This window comes from Engystomops pustulosus, chromosome 10 (genome assembly GCF_040894005.1).
Source record: "Engystomops pustulosus chromosome 10, aEngPut4.maternal, whole genome shotgun sequence".
Classification (NCBI taxonomy): Eukaryota; Metazoa; Chordata; class Amphibia; order Anura; family Leptodactylidae; genus Engystomops; species Engystomops pustulosus.
This window is the reverse complement of record NC_092420.1, coordinates 98,112,288-98,133,354: the sequence shown is the minus strand read 5'-3', so window position 1 is coordinate 98,133,354 and position 21,067 is coordinate 98,112,288. Positions and strand designations below refer to the sequence as shown.

At 45.1% G+C, this 21,067-nt stretch overlaps 2 protein-coding genes across 10 annotated transcripts in view; one reads left to right on the top strand and one right to left on the bottom strand.

Moving 5' to 3' along the window:
• Positions 1–21,067, top strand: part of LOC140104207 (uncharacterized) — a 540,921-nt gene that overhangs the window by 177,440 nt on the left and 342,414 nt on the right. The gene's annotated exons all lie outside the window — the stretch shown is intronic.
• Positions 1–21,067, bottom strand: part of PDE4B (phosphodiesterase 4B) — a 302,693-nt gene that overhangs the window by 87,764 nt on the left and 193,862 nt on the right. For all 5 annotated transcript variants that reach the window (XM_072127634.1, XM_072127635.1, XM_072127636.1 and 2 more), the window contains 3 exons: positions 11,237–11,431; positions 4,488–4,524; positions 4,250–4,320 (listed from right to left, as the gene is read on the bottom strand). In XM_072127634.1, the coding sequence (XP_071983735.1) occupies positions 4,250–4,320; positions 4,488–4,524; positions 11,237–11,431 (303 nt within the window). The remainder of the gene's footprint in view (positions 1–4,249; positions 4,321–4,487; positions 4,525–11,236; positions 11,432–21,067) is intronic.

Sequence of the window (21,067 nt, the reverse complement as noted above, 5' to 3'; positions counted from 1 at the left end):
TTGGATTGAGATCTGGTGACTGTGGAGCCATTTGTGTCCAGTGACCTCATTGTCATGTTCAAGAAACCAGTCTGAGATGCTTCCAGCTTTATGACATGGCGCATTATCCTGCTGAAAGTAGCCATCAGATGTTACAGGGTACATTGTGCTCATAAAGGGATGGACATGGGCAGCAACAATACTCAGGTAGGCTGTGGCGTTGTACCAAGGGGCCCAAAGACACCATGACACCACCACCACCAGCCTGAGCCGCTGATACAAGGCAGGATGGATCCATGACACCAGCACCACCAGCCTGAGCCGCTGATACAAGGCAGGATGGATCCATGACACCAGCACCACCAGCCTGAGCCGCTGATACAAGGCAGGATGGATCCATGACACCACCACCACCAGCCTGAGCCGCTGATACAAGGCAGGATGTATCCATGACACCACCACCACCAGCCTGAGCCGCTGATACAAGGCAGGATGGATCCATGACACCCCCACCACCAGCCTGAGCCGCTGATACAAGGCAGGATGGATCCATGACACCACCACCACCAGCCTGAGCCGCTGATACAAGGCAGGATGGATCCATGACACCACCACCACCAGCCTGACCCGCTGATACAAGGCAGGATGGATCCATGCTTTCATGTTGTCTGACCCTACCATCCGAATGTCGCAGCAGAAATCGAGACTCATCAGACCAGGCAACGTTTTTCCAATCTTCCACTGTCCAATTTCGATGAGCTTGTGCAAATTGTAGCCTCAGTTTCCTGTTCTTAGCTGAAAGGAGTGGCACCCGGTGTGGTCTTCTGCTGCTGTAGCCCATCTGCCTCAAAGTTCGACGTACTGTACGTTCAGAGATGCTCTTCTGCCTACCTTGGTTGTAACGGGTGACGATTTGAGTCACTGTTGCCTTTCTATCAGCTCGAACCAGTCTGCCCATTCTCCTCTGACCTCTGGGATCAAGAAGGCATTTCCGCCCACAGAACTCCCGCTCACTGGATGTTTTTTCTTTTTCGGACCATTCTCTGTAAACCCTAGAGATGGTTGTGCGTGAAAATCCCAGTAGATCAGCAATTTCTGAAATACTCAGACCAGCCCTTCTGGCACCAACAACCATGCCACGTTCACAGGCCACAAATCACCTTTCTTCCCCATACTGATGCTCGGTGTGAACTGCAGGAGATTGTCTTGACCATGACTACATGCCTAAATGCACTGAGTTGCCGCCATGTGATTGGCTGATTAGAAATTAAGTGTTAACGAGCAGTTGGACAGGTGTATCTAATAAAGTGGCCGGTGAGTGTATATGTATGAGTGTATAAATGTGTGCATGCGTGTATAAATGTGTGCATGAGTGTATATAAGTGTGTATGAGTGTATATAAGTGTGCATGAGTGTATATAAGTGTGTATGAGTGTATATAAGTGTGTATGAGTGTATATAAGTGTGTATGAGTGTATAAATGTGTGCATGAGTGTATATAAGTGTGTATGAGTGTATAAATGTGTGCATGAGTGTATATAAGTGTGCATGAGTGTATATAAGTGTGCATGAGTGTATATAAGTGTGTATGAGTGTATAAATGTGTGCATGAGTGTATATAAGTGTGTATGAGTGTATATAAGTGTGCATGAGTGTATATAAGTGTGTATGAGTGTATATAAGTGTGTATGAGTGTATAAATGTGTGCATGAGTGTATATAAGTGTGCATGAGTGTATATAAGTGTGTATGAGTGTATATAAGTGTGCATGAGTGTATATAAGTGTGTATGAGTGTATAAATGTGTGCATGAGTGTATATAAGTGTGTATGAGTGTATAAATGTGTGCATGAGTGTATATAAGTGTGCATGAGTGTATATAAGTGTGTATGAGTGTATAAATGTGTGCATGAGTGTATATAAGTGTGTATGAGTGTATAAATGTGTGCATGAGTGTATATAAGTGTGCATGAGTGTATATAAGTGTGTATGAGTGTATAAATGTGTGCATGAGTGTATATAAGTGTGTATGAGTGTATAAATGTGTGCATGAGTGTATATAAGTGTGCATGAGTGTATATAAGTGTGTATGAGTGTATATAAGTGTGCATGAGTGTATATAAGTGTGTATGAGTGTATATAAGTGTGTATGAGTGTATATAAGTGTGCATGAGTGTATAAATGTGTGCATGAGTGTATATAAGTGTGTATGAGTGTATATAAGTGTGTATGAGTGTATAAATGTGTGTATGAGTGTATATAAGTGTGCATGAGTGTGTATGAGTGTATATAAGTGTGCATGAGTGTATATAAGTGTGTATGAGTGTATATAAGTGTGTATGAGTGTATAAATGTGTGCATGAGTGTATATAAGTGTGTATGAGTGTATAAATGTGTGCATGCGTGTATAAATGTGTGCATGAGTGTATATAAGTGTGTATGAGTGTATATAAGTGTGCATGAGTGTATATAAGTGTGTATGAGTGTATATAAGTGTGTATGAGTGTATATAAGTGTGTATGAGTGTATAAATGTGTGCATGAGTGTATATAAGTGTGTATGAGTGTATAAATGTGTGCATGAGTGTATATAAGTGTGCATGAGTGTATATAAGTGTGCATGAGTGTATATAAGTGTGTATGAGTGTATAAATGTGTGCATGAGTGTATATAAGTGTGTATGAGTGTATATAAGTGTGCATGAGTGTATATAAGTGTGTATGAGTGTATATAAGTGTGTATGAGTGTATAAATGTGTGCATGAGTGTATATAAGTGTGCATGAGTGTATATAAGTGTGTATGAGTGTATATAAGTGTGCATGAGTGTATATAAGTGTGTATGAGTGTATAAATGTGTGCATGAGTGTATATAAGTGTGTATGAGTGTATAAATGTGTGCATGAGTGTATATAAGTGTGCATGAGTGTATATAAGTGTGTATGAGTGTATAAATGTGTGCATGAGTGTATATAAGTGTGTATGAGTGTATAAATGTGTGCATGAGTGTATATAAGTGTGCATGAGTGTATATAAGTGTGTATGAGTGTATAAATGTGTGCATGAGTGTATATAAGTGTGTATGAGTGTATAAATGTGTGCATGAGTGTATATAAGTGTGCATGAGTGTATATAAGTGTGTATGAGTGTATATAAGTGTGCATGAGTGTATATAAGTGTGTATGAGTGTATATAAGTGTGTATGAGTGTATATAAGTGTGCATGAGTGTATAAATGTGTGCATGAGTGTATATAAGTGTGTATGAGTGTATATAAGTGTGTATGAGTGTATAAATGTGTGTATGAGTGTATATAAGTGTGCATGAGTGTATATAAGTGTGTATGAGTGTATATAAGTGTGCATGAGTGTATATAAGTGTGTATGAGTGTATATAAGTGTGTATGAGTGTATAAATGTGTGCATGAGTGTATATAAGTGTGTATGAGTGTATATAAGTGTGTATGAGTGTATATAAGTGTGTATGAGTGTATATAAGTGTGTATGAGTGTATATAAGTGTGTATGAGTGTATATAAGTGTGTATGAGTGTATATAAGTGTGTATGAGTGTATATAAGTGTGTATGAGTGTATATAAGTGTGCATGAGTGTATATAAGTGTGTATGAGTGTATATAAGTGTGTATGAGTGTATATAAGTGTGTATGAGTGTATATAAGTGTGTATGAGTGTATATAAGTGTGTATTAGTGTATAAATGTGTCTCAAAAGCAAAAAAAGAAATGCACTAAAAATAGACTAACATTCAGAAAGAATGAAAAATTTGGCTGTGCAAACTGCTTCTCTTAAATATTACAATGTATAAATGTGTGTGTATGAGTGTAGAACTGTATGTATGTGCAGGACACTTCCCTGCCGGCACATTCACCCTCCCGCACTGTAAACTCCCGGAACATCCCCATGACCGCAGCCCCACCTGTCCGATCCGGGTTTCCCCATTCTCGCATACTCCCCTCCGCTACAGGCTCCGGCTTCCTCCCACCCTGCCCCCAAGCCCCTATATAAGGATATAGGGATATAAATATGTGTGATTATATACAGATGTAGGTGTACAAATATCTGTATTTTTTTTATCAGGGTAAGCAGGGCCCAAGTCTTCTATGGGGCCCATCTTCTGCTAGTTACTCCCCTGGTGCCAGATTTCCAGGTTCTGAACTGAGAGAGTTGTGTCCCGGCTTCTCCTATGCACATTGATAGAGTTATATGCAGTTGTCTCCGACTCCCTGCATCACACGTTAAAGCCTCGTTCACACTTACTTGTTTGGCGCTCCATGAAGATTGGTTAATAAAGTGAAATTATTCCTGACGCTGCGCAGACTGGCCAGAACCTGCAACAGAGACAGACGCACATCAGTCACTGCCGAAAACTAAGAGATGTCCATACTGGCCAATCAGATCACTAATCTCATCGTCCACTGTACATAAATATGAGAGCTGCAATCTGATTGGCTCTTTTTCACATTTAAGATGGCGACGTTGACAGAAACGCACGTACCTGGGCGAATGGAGTGACAATCAGGTCATCCCCGTGCCTGAAAAACAAGAAATTATTAGTAATGGAGAGAGAACATAAAGAGACAAGATGGAGGGAGGAGAGTGTTATACTGAGGAGACAAGATGGAGGAGAGTGTTATACTGAGGAGACAAGATGGAGGGAGGAGAGTTATACTGAGGAGATAAGATGGAGGGAGGAGAGTGTTATACTGAGGAGGCAAGATGGAGGAAGGAGAGTGTTATACTGAGGAGACAAGATGGAGGAGGGGAGTGTTATACTGAGGAGACAAGATGGAGGAGAGTGTTATACTGAGGAGACAAGATGGAGGGAGGAGAGTGTTATACTGAGGAGACAAGATGGAGGAGGGGAGTGTTATACTGAGGAGACAAGATGGAGGAGAGTGTTATACTGAGGAGACAAGATGGAGGAGGGGAGTGTTATACTGAGGAGACAAGATGGAGGAGAGTGTTATACTGAGGAGACAAGATGGAGGGAGGAGAGTGTTATACTGAGGAGACAAGATGGAGGAGGGGAGTGTTATACTGAGGAGACAAGATGGAGGGAGGAGAGTGTTATACTGAGGAGACAAGATGGAGGGAGAAGAGTGTTATACTGAGGAGACAAGATGGAGGAGAGTGTTATACTGAGGAGACAAGATGGAGGAGGGGAGTGTTATACTGAGGAGACAAGATGGAGGGGAGTGTTATACTGAGGAGACAAGATGGAGGAGGAGAGTGTTATACTGAGGAGACAAGATGGAGGGAGAAGAGTGTTATACTGAGGAGACAAGATGGAGGAGGAGAGTGTTATACTGAGGAGACAAGATGGAGGAGAGTGTTATACTGAGGAGACAAGATGGAGGAGAGTGTTATACTGAGGAGACAAGATGGAGGGAGAAGAGTGTTATACTGAGGAGACAAGATGGAGGAGAGTGTTATACTGAGGAGACAAGATGGAGGGAGAAGAGTGTTATACTGAGGAGACAAGATGGAGGAGAGTGTTATACTGAGGAGACAAGATGGGGGGAGGAGAGTGTTATACTGAGGAGACAAGATGGAGGAGAGTGTTATACTGAGGAGATAAGATGGAGGGAGGATAGTGTTATACTGAGGAGACAAGATGGAGGAGAGTGTTATACTGAGGAGACAAGATGGAGGAGAGTGTTATACTGAGGAGACAAGATGGAGGGAGGAGAGTGTTATACTGAGGAGACAAGATGGAGGAGGGGAGTGTTATACTGAGGAGACAAGATGGAGGAGAGTGTTATACTGAGGAGACAAGATGGAGGAGAGTGTTATACTGAGGAGACAAGATGGAGGGAGGAGAGTGTTATACTGAGGAGACAAGATGGAGGAGAGTGTTATACTGAGGAGACAAGATGGAGGGAGGAGAGTGTTATACTGAGGAGACAAGATGGAGGGAGGAGAGTGTTATACTGAGGAGACAAGATGGAGGAGACTGTTATACTGAGGAGACAAGATGGAGGAGGGGAGTGTTATACTGAGGAGACAAGATGGAGGAGGGGAGTGTTATACTGAGGAGACAAGATGGGGGAAAGTGTTATACTGAGGAGACAAGATGGAGGAGGAGAGTGTTATACTGAGGAGACAATATGGAGGGAGGAGAGTGTTATACTGAGGGGACAAGATGGAGGGAGGAGAGTGTTATACTGAGGAGACAATATGGAGGGAGGAGAGTGTTATACTGAGGAGACAAGATGGAGGGAGGAGAGTGTTATACTGAGGAGACAAGATGGAGGAGAGTGTTATACTGAGGAGACAAGATGGAGGAGAGTGTTATACTGAGGAGACAATATGGAGGAGGGGAGTGTTATACTGAGGAGACAAGATGGAGGAGAGTGTTATTCTGAGGAGACAAGATGGAGGAGGAGAGTGTTATACTGAGGAGACAAGATGGAGGGAGGAGAGTGTTATACTGAGGAGACAAGATGGAGGAGAGTGTTATTCTGAGGAGACAAGATGGAGGAGGAGAGTGTTATACTGAGGAGACAAGATGGAGGGAGGAGAGTGTTATACTGAGGAGACAAGATGGAGGAGAGTGTTATACTGAGGAGACAAGATGGAGGAGAGTGTTATACTGAGGAGACAATATGGAGGAGGAGAGTGTTATACTGAGGAGACAAGATGGAGGAGAGTGTTATTCTGAGGAGACAAGATGGAGGAGGGGAGTGTTATACTGAGGAGACAAGATGGAGGAGAGTGTTATACTGAGGAGACAAGATGGAGAAGGAGAGTGTTATACTGAGGAGACAAGATGGAGGGAGGAGAGTGTTATACTGAGGAGACAAGATGGAGGAGAGTGTTATACTGAGGAGACAAGATGGAGGAGAGTGTTATACTGAGGAGACAAGATGGAGGAGAGTGTTATACTGAGGAGACAAGATGGAGGAGGGGAGTGTTATACTGAGGAGACAAGATGGAGGATAGTGTTATACTGAGGAGACAAGATGGAGGAGGGGAGTGTTATACTGAGGAGACAAGATGGAGGAGAGTGTTATACCAAGGAGACAAGATGGAGGAGGGGAGTGTTATACTGAGGAGACAAGATGGAGGAGGGGAATGTTATACTGAGGAGACAATATGGAGGAGAGTGTTATACTGAGGAGACAATATGGAGGAGAGTGTTATTCTGAGGAGACAAGATGGAGGATAGTGTTATACTGAGGAGACAAGATGGAGGAGGGGGGTGTTATACTGAGGAGACAAGATGGAGGAGAGTGTTATACTGAGGAGACAAGATGGAGGATAGTGTTATACTGAGGAGACAATATGGAGGAGGGGAGTGTTATACTGAGGAGACAAGATGGAGGGAGGAGAGTGTTATACTGAGGAGACAAGATGGAGGAGGGGAGTGTTATACTGAGGAGACAAGATGGAGGGGAGTGTTATACTGAGGAGACAAGATGGAGGAGAGTGTTATACTGAGGAGAAAAGATGGAGGAGAGGGTTATTCTGAGGAGACAAGATGGAGAAGGAGAGTGTTATACTGAGGAGACAAGATGGAGGAGAGTGTTATACTGAGGAGACAAGATGGAGGAGAGGGTTATACTGAGGAGACAAGATGGAGGGAGGAGAGTGTTATACTGAGGAGACAAGATGGAGGGAGGAGAGTGTTATACTGAGGAGACAAGATGGAGGGAGGAGAGGGTTATACTGAGGAGACAAGATGGAGGGAGGAGAGTGTTATACTGAGGAGACAAGATGGAGGAGGGGAGTGTTATACTGAGGAGACAAGATGGAGGAGAGTGTTATACTGAGGAGACAAGATGGAGGAGAGTGTTATACTGAGGAGACAAGATGGAGGAGAGTGTTATTCTGAGGAGACAAGATGGAGAAGGAGAGTGTTATACTGAGGAGACAAGATGGAGGAGAGTGTTATACTGAGGAGACAAGATGGAGGGGAGTGTTATACTGAGGAGACAAGATGGAGGAGGAGAGTGTTATACTGAGGAGACAAGATGGAGGAGAGTGTTATACTGAGGAGACAAGATGGAGGAGAGTGTTATACTGAGGAGACAAGATGGAGGAGAGTGTTATACTGAGGAGACAAGATGGAGGGAGGAGAGTGTTATACTGAGGAGACAAGATGGAGGAGAGTGTTATACTGAGGAGACAAGATGGAGGAGGGGAGTGTTATACTGAGGAGACAAGATGGAGGAGAGTGTTATACTGAGGAGACAAGATGGGGGGAGGAGAGTGTTATACTGAGGAGACAAGATGGAGGGAGGAGAGTGTTATACTGAGGAGACAAGATGGAGGAGAGTGTTATACTGAGGAGACAAGATGGGGGGAGGAGAGTGTTATACTGAGGAGACAAGATGGAGGGAGGAGAGTGTTATACTGAGGAGACAAGATGGAGGAGAGTGTTATACTGAGGAGACAAGATGGAGGAGGGGAGTGTTATACTGAGGAGACAAGATGGAGGAGAGTGTTATACTGAGGAGACAAGATGGGGGGAGGAGAGTGTTATACTGAGGAGACAAGATGGAGGGAGGAGAGTGTTATACTGAGGAGACAAGATGGAGGAGAGTGTTATACTGAGGAGACAAGACGGAGGAGAGTGTTATACTGAGGAGACAAGATGGAGGGAGGAGAGTGTTATACTGAGGAGACAAGATGGAGTGAAGAGAGTTTTATACTGAGGAGACAAGATGGAGGACAGTGTAATACTGAAGAGGGGGCACTTGCAGGGGCTATTTATATACTGAGTGGCCACGTGCAGGGGCTATCTATATACTGAGGGGCAAGTGCAGGGGCTATCTATATACTGAGGTGGCATGTGCAGGGGCTATCTATATACTGAGGGGACATGTGCAGGGGCTATCTATATACTGAGGTGGCATGTGCAGGGGCTATCTATATACTGAGGTGGCATGTGCAGGGGCTATCTATATACTGAGGTGGCATGTGCAGGGGCTATCTATATACTGAGGGGCACATGCAGGGGCTATCTATATACTTAGGGGCACATGCAGGGGCTATCTATATACTGAGGGTGCATGTACAGGGGCTATCTATATACTGAGGTGGCATGTGCAGGGGCTATCTATATACTGAGGGGCACATGCAGGGGCTATCTATATACTTAGGGGCACATGCAGGGGCTATCTATATACTGAGGGGGCATGTGCAGGGGCTATCTATATACTGAGGTGGCATGTGCAGGGGCTATCTATATACTGAGGGGCACACGCAGGGGCTATCTATATACTGAGGGGCACATGCAGGGGCTATCTATATACTGAGGGTGCATGTACAGGGGCTATCTATATACTGAGGTGGCATGTGCAGGGGCTATCTATATACTGAGGGGGCATGTGCAGGGGCTATCTATATACTGAGGTGGCATGTGCAGGTGCTATCTATATACTGAGGGGCACACGCAGGGGCTATCTATATACTGAGGGGGCATGTACAGGGGCTATCTATATACTGAGGTGGCATGTGCAGGGGCTATCTATATACTGAGGGGCACACGCAGGGGCTATTTATATACTGAGGGGCACACGCAGGGGCTATCTATATACTGAGGGCACACGCAAGGGCTATCTTTATACTGAGGGGCACATGCATTTACTATCTATATACTGAGGTGGCATGTGCAGGGGCTATCTATATACTGAGGGGCACACACAGGGGCTATCTATATGCTGAGGGGCACATGCAGGGGCTATCTATATACTGAGGTGGCATGTGCAGGGGCTATCTCTATACTGAGGGGCACACGCAGAGGCTATCTATATACTGAGGGGCACATGCAGGGGCTATCTATATACTGAGGGGGCATGTACAGGGGCTATCTATATACTGAGGTGGCATGTGCAGGGGCTATCTATATACTGAGGGGGCAGGTTCAGTGGCTATCTATATACTGAGGGGCACGTGCAGGGGCTATCTATATACTGAGGGGCACACGCAGGGGCTATCTATATACTGAGGGGCACATGCAGGGGCTATCTATATACTGAGGGGGCATGTACAGGGGCTATCTATATACTGAGGTGGCATGTGCAGGGGCTATCTATATACTGAGGGGCACACGCAGGGGCTATTTATATACTGAGGGGCACACGCAGGGGCTATCTATATACTGAGGGCACACGCAAGGGCTATCTTTATACTGAGGGGCACATGCATTTACTATCTATATACTGAGGTGGCATGTGCAGGGGCTATCTATATACTGAGGGGCACACACAGGGGCTATCAATATGCTGAGGGGCACATGCAGGGGCTATCTATATACTGAGGTGGCATGTGCAGGGGCTATCTCTATACTGAGGGGCACACGCAGAGGCTATCTATATACTGAGGGGCACATGCAGGGGCTATCTATATACTGAGGGGGCATGTACAGGGGCTATCTATATACTGAGGTGGCATGTGCAGGGGCTATCTATATACTGAGGGGGCAGGTTCAGTGGCTATCTATATACTGAGGGGCACGTGCAGGGGCTATCTATATACTGAGGGGCACACGCAGGGGCTATCTATATACTGAGGGGCACATGCAGGGGCTATCTATATACTGAGGGGGCATGTGCAGGGGCTATCTATATACTGAGGTGGCATGTGCAGGGGCTATCTATATACTGAGGTGGCATGTGCAGGGGCTATCTATATACTGAGGGGGCATGTGCAGGGGCTATCTATATACTGAGGGGCACACGCAGAGGCTATCTATATACTGAGGGGCACATGCAGGGGCTATCTATATACTGAGGGGCACACGCAGGGGCTATCTATATACTGAGGGGCACACGCAGGGGCTATATATATACTGAGGGGTACATGCAGGGGCTATCTATATACTGAGGGGACATGTGCAGGGGCTATCTATATACTGAGGGGGCATGTGCAGGGGCTGTCTATATACTGAGGGGGCATGTGCAGGGGCTGTCTATATACTGAGGGGGCACGTGCAGAGGCTGTCTATATACTGAGGGGGCACACGCAGAGGCTATCTATATACTGAGGGGGCACGTGCAGAGGCTATCTATATACTGAGGGGGCATGTGCAGGGGCTATCTATATACTGAGTGGTCAGGTACAGGGGCTATCTATATACTGAGGGGCACATGCAGGGGCTATCTATATACTGTCTAGCTTGTTAGGGGCCCCTAGTGGCGGTCCTGGTTCTGTCATGGAGAATCACGTGATGATGCAGAAGCTGATCGGGGCGGTGCCTAGTGGAGGAGCGAGAGGATGCAAGGATCCACCATGACTTACTGCTCACTGGCAGCGGACGAGTTCCTGGACATGGTCTTTGGTGATAAGTCATAGTCGCTGTCTGAGCGATACAGGAACGATTCCCGCCGCTGGTTGTGACTTGGGAAGTTTGTATGGAGAACGAGTCCTGAGCCCGGGCTGGTCTGGTGGTCCAGGGGGCTGCGGCCTGCAGCGGGGCCATTTTCAACATCAAAACTGCAAAATAACAAAACAAAAAAATCAATATTAGCAATTACAAAATATTGTGCACACTGTAACGACACCTCATCCAATATCATTGTGTAATATACTATCCCCCCCTAGTGGCCTGGCCTGGTAATGCAGCGGTGTCAGCTCTGTGTCACCACCCGGTGGTTCTATATGGTTCTGCATCCAGAATATTAGTATTTTGGTTTTTTATCTTGTGGCCAAGGTCTAGTGCAAAGGATGTTTTTTTCTATCACAATTTTCTGGATTTATTTCACCTAAAGTTTTATTTTACGAAAACGTTTGTAAAGAGTTGTTATCCCCATAAGAACGCAAACATAAATTAAACCAAACACGGGTGACGGGTGATCCTAACGATACATTATAAATATTACTAATATAAAGGAATAAAACATAAAACATAAAATAATTACATTCCGTACAACCTGGACAGTAAATTTAGAGCATGGAGCAAAATACAAATAAAAACATTAATGTATAGAGAAGACCCTACATACTGTATCCCCCCTCCAAAAATAGAGCACAGCCCCGAGATACAGACATCAGACTGTTGTCTTATTGTAAAAAAAATAGTTGAAAAAAAGAAAAAATAAAGCAAAGGGACACGTGGACTGGACAGAATGTGAACAAGAACATAAAGCAGTGTTAGACGCATCTCCTGCAGGAGCACGGATATAAAGCTCAGCGAGATCTGCTCTACAACACACCCGACCTCTCCTGAGACAGACATCCGCTGGAGGCCCTGCATGACACTAGGGGGCGCTCACCAGTAATGAGACCCTGCCCCAAGTGGTGAGAATCCACACAGGCTGTGACTATGGAGGAGAACACATCCAGCAAGTCACTGGGGGGGCAGGGGGAGGGGGCATATTTATATATTAGATGCTGGGAGATACATTTATTTTGATTATTTTCGTTTTTTGGACACTTTATATTTCTTTTGTGCCTTTTTGGTAGTATTTGCGCAGCACCATAAAGAAAAAAAAACACATTGTTATTTATCTCAGACTGAGATACAATAGAACAGACAAGTGACGGCAGCAGAGATACAATGATACATGTATCCACAATGTAACAACTACACTCCAGGAACAGAGGGATCAAAACACATTCTACTGAACACAGGAGCTTACAATCTAAAATTGCCTTATAGTGAATGATTAGTGTATGTAGGAGAAGAAGAAGGGCCTTATAGTAACAGCTAGAGATTGTGAGCGCCTGTGCTCTGCAGGGTCCATCTACTCACCCTAGAGACTCCTGATAATAATCTTTATTTATATAGCGCCATCAAATACCGTAGCGCTTTACAAATCATAGTTTCAAGATTTTAAGATGCCAAGAGAGAGGCGGCCACTAGGCACCAGCAACGCCGCTTATCACCAACAGAGACTTGTATGAGCTACAAAGTATCTAGTAACATCATTTGTTTCCTGTTATCCTGTGATGAATCTATTGATCTTTGGGAGAAGAAATAAAACCCATAAGGTCGAAGGTCATTTTCCTCATATTTTAGGGGACACGTTCCTCCCCAAACCTGACAATTAGAATAAATCCCTAGGACAACAATTCATTCCCAGAAATCTAGTAACTATAACCTGTCTCCCACCAGTGAGACGCTAGGACTTCCAGAGATACGTAGTCCCACAAGTAAAGCCCCAGCTAAGGTTTACCTTTATAATTACAGTAAAACATATTATAGAAGACAAAGTCACTCGGCATGTCACATTATTATTATTATTAATTCCAAAACAATGTTGCAAATAAATGTAGCTGTACCAACAGTCACCACCAGGTGTCACTGTGAAACCACCTAATGAGAATTTAAGGGATTCTCCACCCCTTTCTCCTGGTGGTGTGATCAGTAGGGGTCCAGCTACACCTGTGGGGGGTGCAGTATAACACGTCTGACAGTCAGGTCACTACCATGCACCCCCAAAATCAGAAACAAATGGGCAATCATTTTATTAGCTGCTGCTGTAGTATTTCATAGTAACAATACAGATTCAGTGACTTCTTCAGAGTTGAAGCACGAGTCAGGGAACCCTCATCTATTAATATACTAAAGGGTTGTGAGGGGATGAGGGTGCACGGCCACATGTGCGCTGTACACAGGGGAGCCATGTATTTCTAATATCTGACCACCCTCTGATAGAACAAGAGTTATCTTTAAAGAAATACACTTTTTTAAGGGGTTAAAGTTGTTTATTTCAGAAGAGGGGGTGGTTGTGTAGCAGCTCAATGCAGAAAGCACAGAGAACAGCAGTGTGAGGATTGCCCCCAGCGCACCTGGGAAAGCTACAATCCTATATAAACAGCTAACAAGATACACACAGTTATTATTACACATTGCTACATAACAATGCCTGTAGAGAGCACAGAGCACAGCAGGGTGAGGACACACCCCCAGTGAAATTGGAAAAAGCTCCAATCCTGAAATTTTGATCCATATTTCATAGTCCTGCTGCTACTAACAACATACACAAAGGTCTGATCACTCATCTCTCCATGCACATAACACTGGCTGCAGGGAGCATGGAGCACAGCAGTGTGAGGAAATACCCCCCCCCCCCCGTGAACTCGGAGAAGCTACAATCCTTGAATTTAATATTTGTTTTTTTTTCTGCTGCTGCTAACAAAAAGCCAAAAATGTATGAATATTATACATCTCTCCAGGAATATTACCAAACACTGATCAAAACTACTGACAGATTACCTCAACTACTTCCCGACTGGATTGGGTCCCTAATTTCCGCACCATAGTATATTTACAGCGCCGGCTCTAGGCGGCTCCCCAGAGGTCAGGTCCCCCCTATAGTCAGCAGCACAGGGGAGAAGAGGTCAGTCAGAGCACAGAGGCAGCGGCTGGTCCATACATGACCCCGGGGTTCGGGAACAGGAGAGGTGATGCTGGTTCTGTTCAGACCCACAACAGTCACAGTTTCTGGACCACTTTTCTCCCTGGAGCTGCAGAGAAATCTCAGTTACAGTGCAAAAGATAAATGTAAAAGAATAATAATAAAGTCCCCTGAGGTCTATTCTGACCTTTGAGGGACATAAAGTAAAAAAAAAAAAGTTTTAGCCTCCAGTCACTGATATCATCGTATACAGCAGCCAGTTACCCGAAAACAGACAAATCATATTCCAAAATTTACAGCATAAAATACCAATCAATGTTATGTCAGTTTTAGGGTAACGTATATCACAGTCAGAAAAAGATACAAAAATAAATGTAAAAAAAATATATATTTTTTTTTTTACAATTTCTTTAGGTTTTAAACCTAAAATATTGTTTACCCAAAAAAAGATGCCCCAAAAATCACATAAGCAAGCCAAAAAATTTAAAAGTTAGGGCCATGTAAAGAGCATGTGCAAAAAACTGAATATTAAAGGACATCCACCACCTGGATGAAAGACTGTATGCAAATGTACCTGAGGCACCTATGGAGCCTGGAGCCCCTCAGGCTCATTTGCATGCAGCCCTTCATCCTGTTGGTAGATGTCCTTTAAGGCGCTAATTACCCCAGTCCTGAACCGGTTACAATCAGTAGTCGTCCATGTAATGCAGGGAAGATTGTGAATCTCTATATAAGGAGATATTTATCCTGTACAAGGATATTGAGCCTTGACCTCTTTTCATCAGAACCAGACACTCCCTTTATCCTTGTGATCTGCATAGAATTATACGGATGGATTGACCTGTATAAAGACCTCGACAATGAAGGGTTAACTCCGCAATTAGTCCACAAGGAGAAGTAAAAATAGGATCAAAGGAACCAAGACAGAAGAAAGGCTAATTACATCATCATTAATTTAGGTCGTCTCCACGTGGTTGGCGGATGATGACGCGGTAGGAGGAGGTGGTGACGGGCCCCGAGCTCGATGCCGGTTGTCGGTAGTTGTCGGGCGGCATCGCTCTACCTTTCCCCAAGTCAGTTTTATTAATTATTCATTAGGTGATTCTCAATGATCATCCCAAACCTGCAGCGAGTATAATTAGACTGCGGGGAGTCCGATCCTTCATTGTCACCACATCTTTTTATGGCTCTTAAAGGACACAGATTAGTTGTGAGTGTTCTGACATTGTAGCTTTGATTAAAGGGACTGTCTACTTAAAGGGCACATGGACGGCCTGTAGGGTGATTGGGACACTACCCATCTCACTAGCTATCACAGGTCACGTGTATAACATTGTATATCATGACACCTTGCAGGAAGGTAACATGAAATACACAATGGGGCTCATTTACTTACCCGGTCCTGTGGCGATCCAGCGGCGCGTTCTCAGACGAGGATTCGGGTCTTCCGGCGATTCACTAAGGTCCGTGCGCCCGATGTCCACCAGGTGTCGCTGCTGCGCCGAGGTCCGCCGGAGTTCACCAACCTATCCCCTGTGCATGTGAGTGATAGATTTTGCGACACCTTTTGGTTTTTAAATTCTGCGGTTATTCCGAATCTGTCGGGTTTTCTGATGGCCACGCCCCCGATTTCTGTCGCGTGAAAGCCGCTGTGATTGCGACAAAATCCGATCGCGTGCGGCAAAATCCCGGCGGAATGAGCCCCACAGTATTGTAAGCAGGAACAATGTGGGTGACTGTGACGGCTACTAACTTGGGGCAGCATCTCCATTATGCCTGGGTTAGTACCTACCATCAGCGGCAGACTGATGGGTCACTAACCTGTCACTATAGGAAGGTTTATACCAACAGAAATCTATGGTGGGTGCAAGTGTGACACCTACCACCTCCCTAATATTGTATAGACCAAGTACCTCCCTACATGGCAGATGTGCCCCCTATCGGAAGATAAGATCAGTGCATCTGATATAAAGGGCCGTGTCAGCGCATGTTCACATGACACAGATTCATATACATTGTGCTGGAATTTATGGAATCCGCAACAAATCTGAACACGTCCTATGAGAATCCCTATGACATTCATGGTCCACGGAAAGCTGAGTAAGTGAATGATGGAGATTTGAGCACAATATACCTGCGTGTGCCGGGACTGCGATATGAAAATTCATGGAAACTCATGAATATATGTGAGGAAACGTCTGCGACCCCCGTGGCGGTGGAGCGATCCGTTACCGTCATAAATAAAAGACACTGAATAAAGTGAATTATTCATCAGTGAACCCGGTCAGCAGAGCAGAACCGACTCCGTCACTACAGGACGGCAACTGGATCCGGACCCAATGGAGGAGCTTGTGCCGTGCACGCAGCGTCCTGTGAAAATGTCACCAAAGCTCCAGAGGGTTTTACTATCCGCTCAGTGGCAGGAGCTGGAATCGCCGTGAAACTCCTAAAACTCTTTACAGTCGGCCATTTTTAAATACCAGGAATGGGGAAATCAGATCGGCCGTACATTTTTTGGGGGTTACGTCTCATCAAATAAGATACCGTACCCCCCGGCCAGTGAAAATTATGGACCTGACACCGAGTGCAAAATGCTGGTTGCTCCTCCTCGTGTGATTGCCTCTGCTCCCCGGATCAATTTGGGGTTCATTTTATTATAATCTGTTCTCCCGTTCTAACGATAAGACCCCCGTAAGTTTATGGGTGAATTACCGCCAGTCAAGGGGGCGGCAAACATTTTCTATGGGCGTGTATGAACATAAAAGGTTACCGCCCCTTTGGCTTACATGCGCTAATTCACATATAAACTTAGAGTTCTAATATCTTTTGAAGACAGGTGGACGGATTTTAATTAAAAAATAAATAAATTGATCGTGGACATGGAGGCAATGACAGGAGGATCCTATTTTACGGAATCTACAACAGACAGGAGGCACACATCATCTTGTGATTAGGTACGATCAACGTCAGCCAAGCAGTAGAACTGGACCCGTGTTTGGGTCCAACAAGAACAGTAAAGACGTGATGTGTCATAGTCCATAGCAACCAATCAGGTTGTAGTTTTCCATTGAAGTGAACTGCAGTACCAGGCATGACCTGTAAACATGTGTGGCGCTATTTATGAGAAGAAACAGCCATGTTTTTCTCTGGCCTGAATATCTAATAATACATCAAGGACGATAAGTGGACTATGAAATGATACAATACATTTGATGGAGAGTTACACAAAACTCAAGCAACAAGTGTTTCCGAGCACAAGATGAAAGATGAAAACTAATATAATCCTATATCGCGACGTGAAGCCGCCACTTACACGGAGCCGCCGCTATTCCTCTAGATTAGCTTAATAAACCGCAATAAATATCAACAGGATTTAAGCTCACAATTGGGAGAAACTAATTTCGGAATGCGGAATGGGAGAAGATGTTGGTAATTGCAGGAGAAGCTCTCGGCAAGGAAGAGACAATGTGATTTCTAGACTCACACAGAGATGTTCAGGAGAGCGTTGATAAATGGCGGCTTGTATCATCGCTTTCATAGCCAATGAGTCACCGAGCAGCTGGGAGAGCAATCACAATCATCATCACGTACACCGCAACGGGCTGAGCAAATAAGGAGGGTCCCCGACCACATGGCGTACATGGATAACACGGCCGATACATGGACCACAGGGCGTGCAAGGACCACACGGCCGACACATGGCCCACACGGCCGTCACATGGCCCACACGGCTAACACATGGACCACACGGCCAAAACATGGACCACACAGCCAACACATGGACCACACGGCCGACACATGGACCCCACGGCGATCATGAACCACACGGCCGTCACATGGCCCACACGGCCGTCACATGGCCCACACGGCCGTCACATGGCCCACACGGCCGACACATGGCCCACACGGCCGGCACATGGACCACACAGCCAACACATGGACCACACGGCCGACACATGGACCCCACGGCGATCATGAACCACACGGCCGACACATGGCCCACACGGCCGACACATGGACCGCACGGCCGACACATGGACCGCACGGCCGACACATGGACCACACGGCCGACACATGGACCACACGGCCACGGTCAGGTCTTAGATGTCTTCTTTACCTCCATGAGAGTGAAACACATGAAGAGCCCCTGCTATCTGACTAAATAACATAAATTTACATTAAAATATCGAATACATAAGTCATTGGATCATATTTATCATAAGCAGACACTAGGTGCACCAGCCTACGATGTACTCAACTCAACCCCTCGCAACGCCAGATGCTTCGCATCAGTGGGACAATTCTGTGCCAGGTTCGGACTCCTGATAACTCCAGCAGGACAGTTCTACGCCAAGTCCACCCTGGTGTAGAATCATAGCCTGGGCCAGAACCAGTGCAGGCTAGAACCAACCCCCCCCCCCCTCCATGCCCAACAAGGAAATAACTGCAATTCCTGGCTATTTCAGGACTTTTACACCCGTTTACTGGCGTACTAAGTCCTGATAAATCCTCCACCTATGGGAAACCAATTTTTGAATGAGAGGCCACGCCCACAGAGCATGGAAATGCTCATTTGAATATAATAAAACAAGTGCACTCTGTATTGGGTCACAAAGCACTTTACCTTCAAGGCCATATGTGACCCGCGAGGTTCCCTGTACAAAATCCTAAATGTAGTATCTGCCACCATGCAAATCCCTGGATACTGACAAAGAAGCTCCAATATTTGATTTTACTACAAATTGTTGGTCCTGGTCCTGATCCGTATCCAATGGGTCGGCAGATAGCGCAGTATCCGTCACTTCTCCTTCTTCCTTCTATACATCACAGATCTGTACTAACGAGTGTGAACAATTGGAGGGTATTAATAGCTCATTTTTGCACGGCTGTCATGTCTTCCACATCATCACATGCTCTAATTAAGCAATTAAACACTACACAACGCACATTCATTTAGCTTCAGGTGAAGCTACGGGAACAGAACAAGGACACGTTAGTCGCTGTACAGACCCGTCACAATGTCTGAACATTCATCGAGGTGATTGGAAGGAAAAGCAGAGTACTGCACCACCTCCATATCCAGTGATTACATTATACCAAATATTTCCTGCAGGTTTGTCATCTTCGTGTATTAACATGACAAGGTCATCTCTGCTATATTCCTCCACAGTGACTGTCATCCGGGGATAATAGAATCGATGCGTCATGGCCCCACCTGACGTCCTGAGCGCCCCATCCCACCTTAGCCTCACCTCACCCCCTCTTCATGCTCTACAGACAGCTCTAATCTGGAGGCCTCAGGGACAGGGGTGACTCAGAGTGACTGCAGGGTTGTGATATTCTTATATAAGGTCGGGACTGCGGCCCCCCCTCCACCTCCTCCGAGTGCCATATAACCTTGGAGGCTTCACACATCCTTGTCACTAATATACTAACTGCAAGATGGATAACATTAACCTAGAGAAACAGAAACAAATAATGTAACAAACTGTACAATCTATCCTATGTTACTTATAGTAATAGTGGGATACACTCACTATTCTGCTGCTGGTGCAGTCACTGTGTACATACATGACATTACTTATCCTGTACTGATCCTGAGTTACATCCTGTATTATACTCCAGAGCTGCACTCACTATTCTGCTGCTGGTGCAGTCACTGTGTACATACATGACATTACTTATCCTGTACTGATCCTGAGTTACATCCTGTATTATACTCCAGAGCTGCACTCACTATTCTGCTGCTGGTGCAGTCACTGTGTACATACATGACATTACTTATCCTGTACTGATCCTGAGTTACATCCTGTATTATACACCAGAGCTGCACTCACTATTCTGCTGCTGGTGCAGTCACTGTGTACATACATGACATTACTTATCCTGTACTGATCCTGAGTTACATCCTGTATTATACTCCAGAGCTGCACTCACTATTCTGCTACTGGTGCAGTCACTGTGTACATACATGACATTACTTATCCTGTACTGATCCTGAGTTACATCCTGTATTATACCCCAGAGCTGCACTCACTATTCTGCTGCTGGTGCAGTCACTGTGTACATACATGACATTACTTATCCTGTACTGATCCTGAGTTACATCCTGTATTATACCCCAGAGCTGCACTCACTATTCTGCTGCTGGTGCAGTCACTGTGTACATACATGACATTACTTATCCTGTACTGATCCTGAGTTACATCCTGTATTATACCCCAGAGCTGCACTCACTATTCTGCTGCTGGTGCAGTCACTCTGTACATACATGACATTACTTATCCTGTACTGATCCTGAGTTACATCCTGTATTATACCCCAGAGCTGCACTCACTATTCTGCTGCTGGTGCAGTCACTCTGTACATACATGACATTACTTATCCTGTACTGATCCTGAGTTACATCCTGTATTATACCCCAGAGCTGCACTCACTATTCTGCTGCTGGTGCAGTCACTGTGTACATACATGACATTACTTATCCTGTACTGATCCTGAGTTACATCCTGTATTATACCCCAGAGCTGCACTCACTATTCTGCTGCTGGTGCAGTCACTGTGTACATACATGACATTACTTATCCTGTACTGATCCTGAGTTACATCCTGTATTATACTCTAGAGCTGCACTCACTATTCTGCTGCTGGTGCAGTCACTGTGTACATACATGACATTACTTATCCTGTACTGATCCTGAGTTACATCCTGTATTATACCCCAGAGCTGCACTCACTATTCTGCTGCTGGTGCAGTCACTGTGTACAT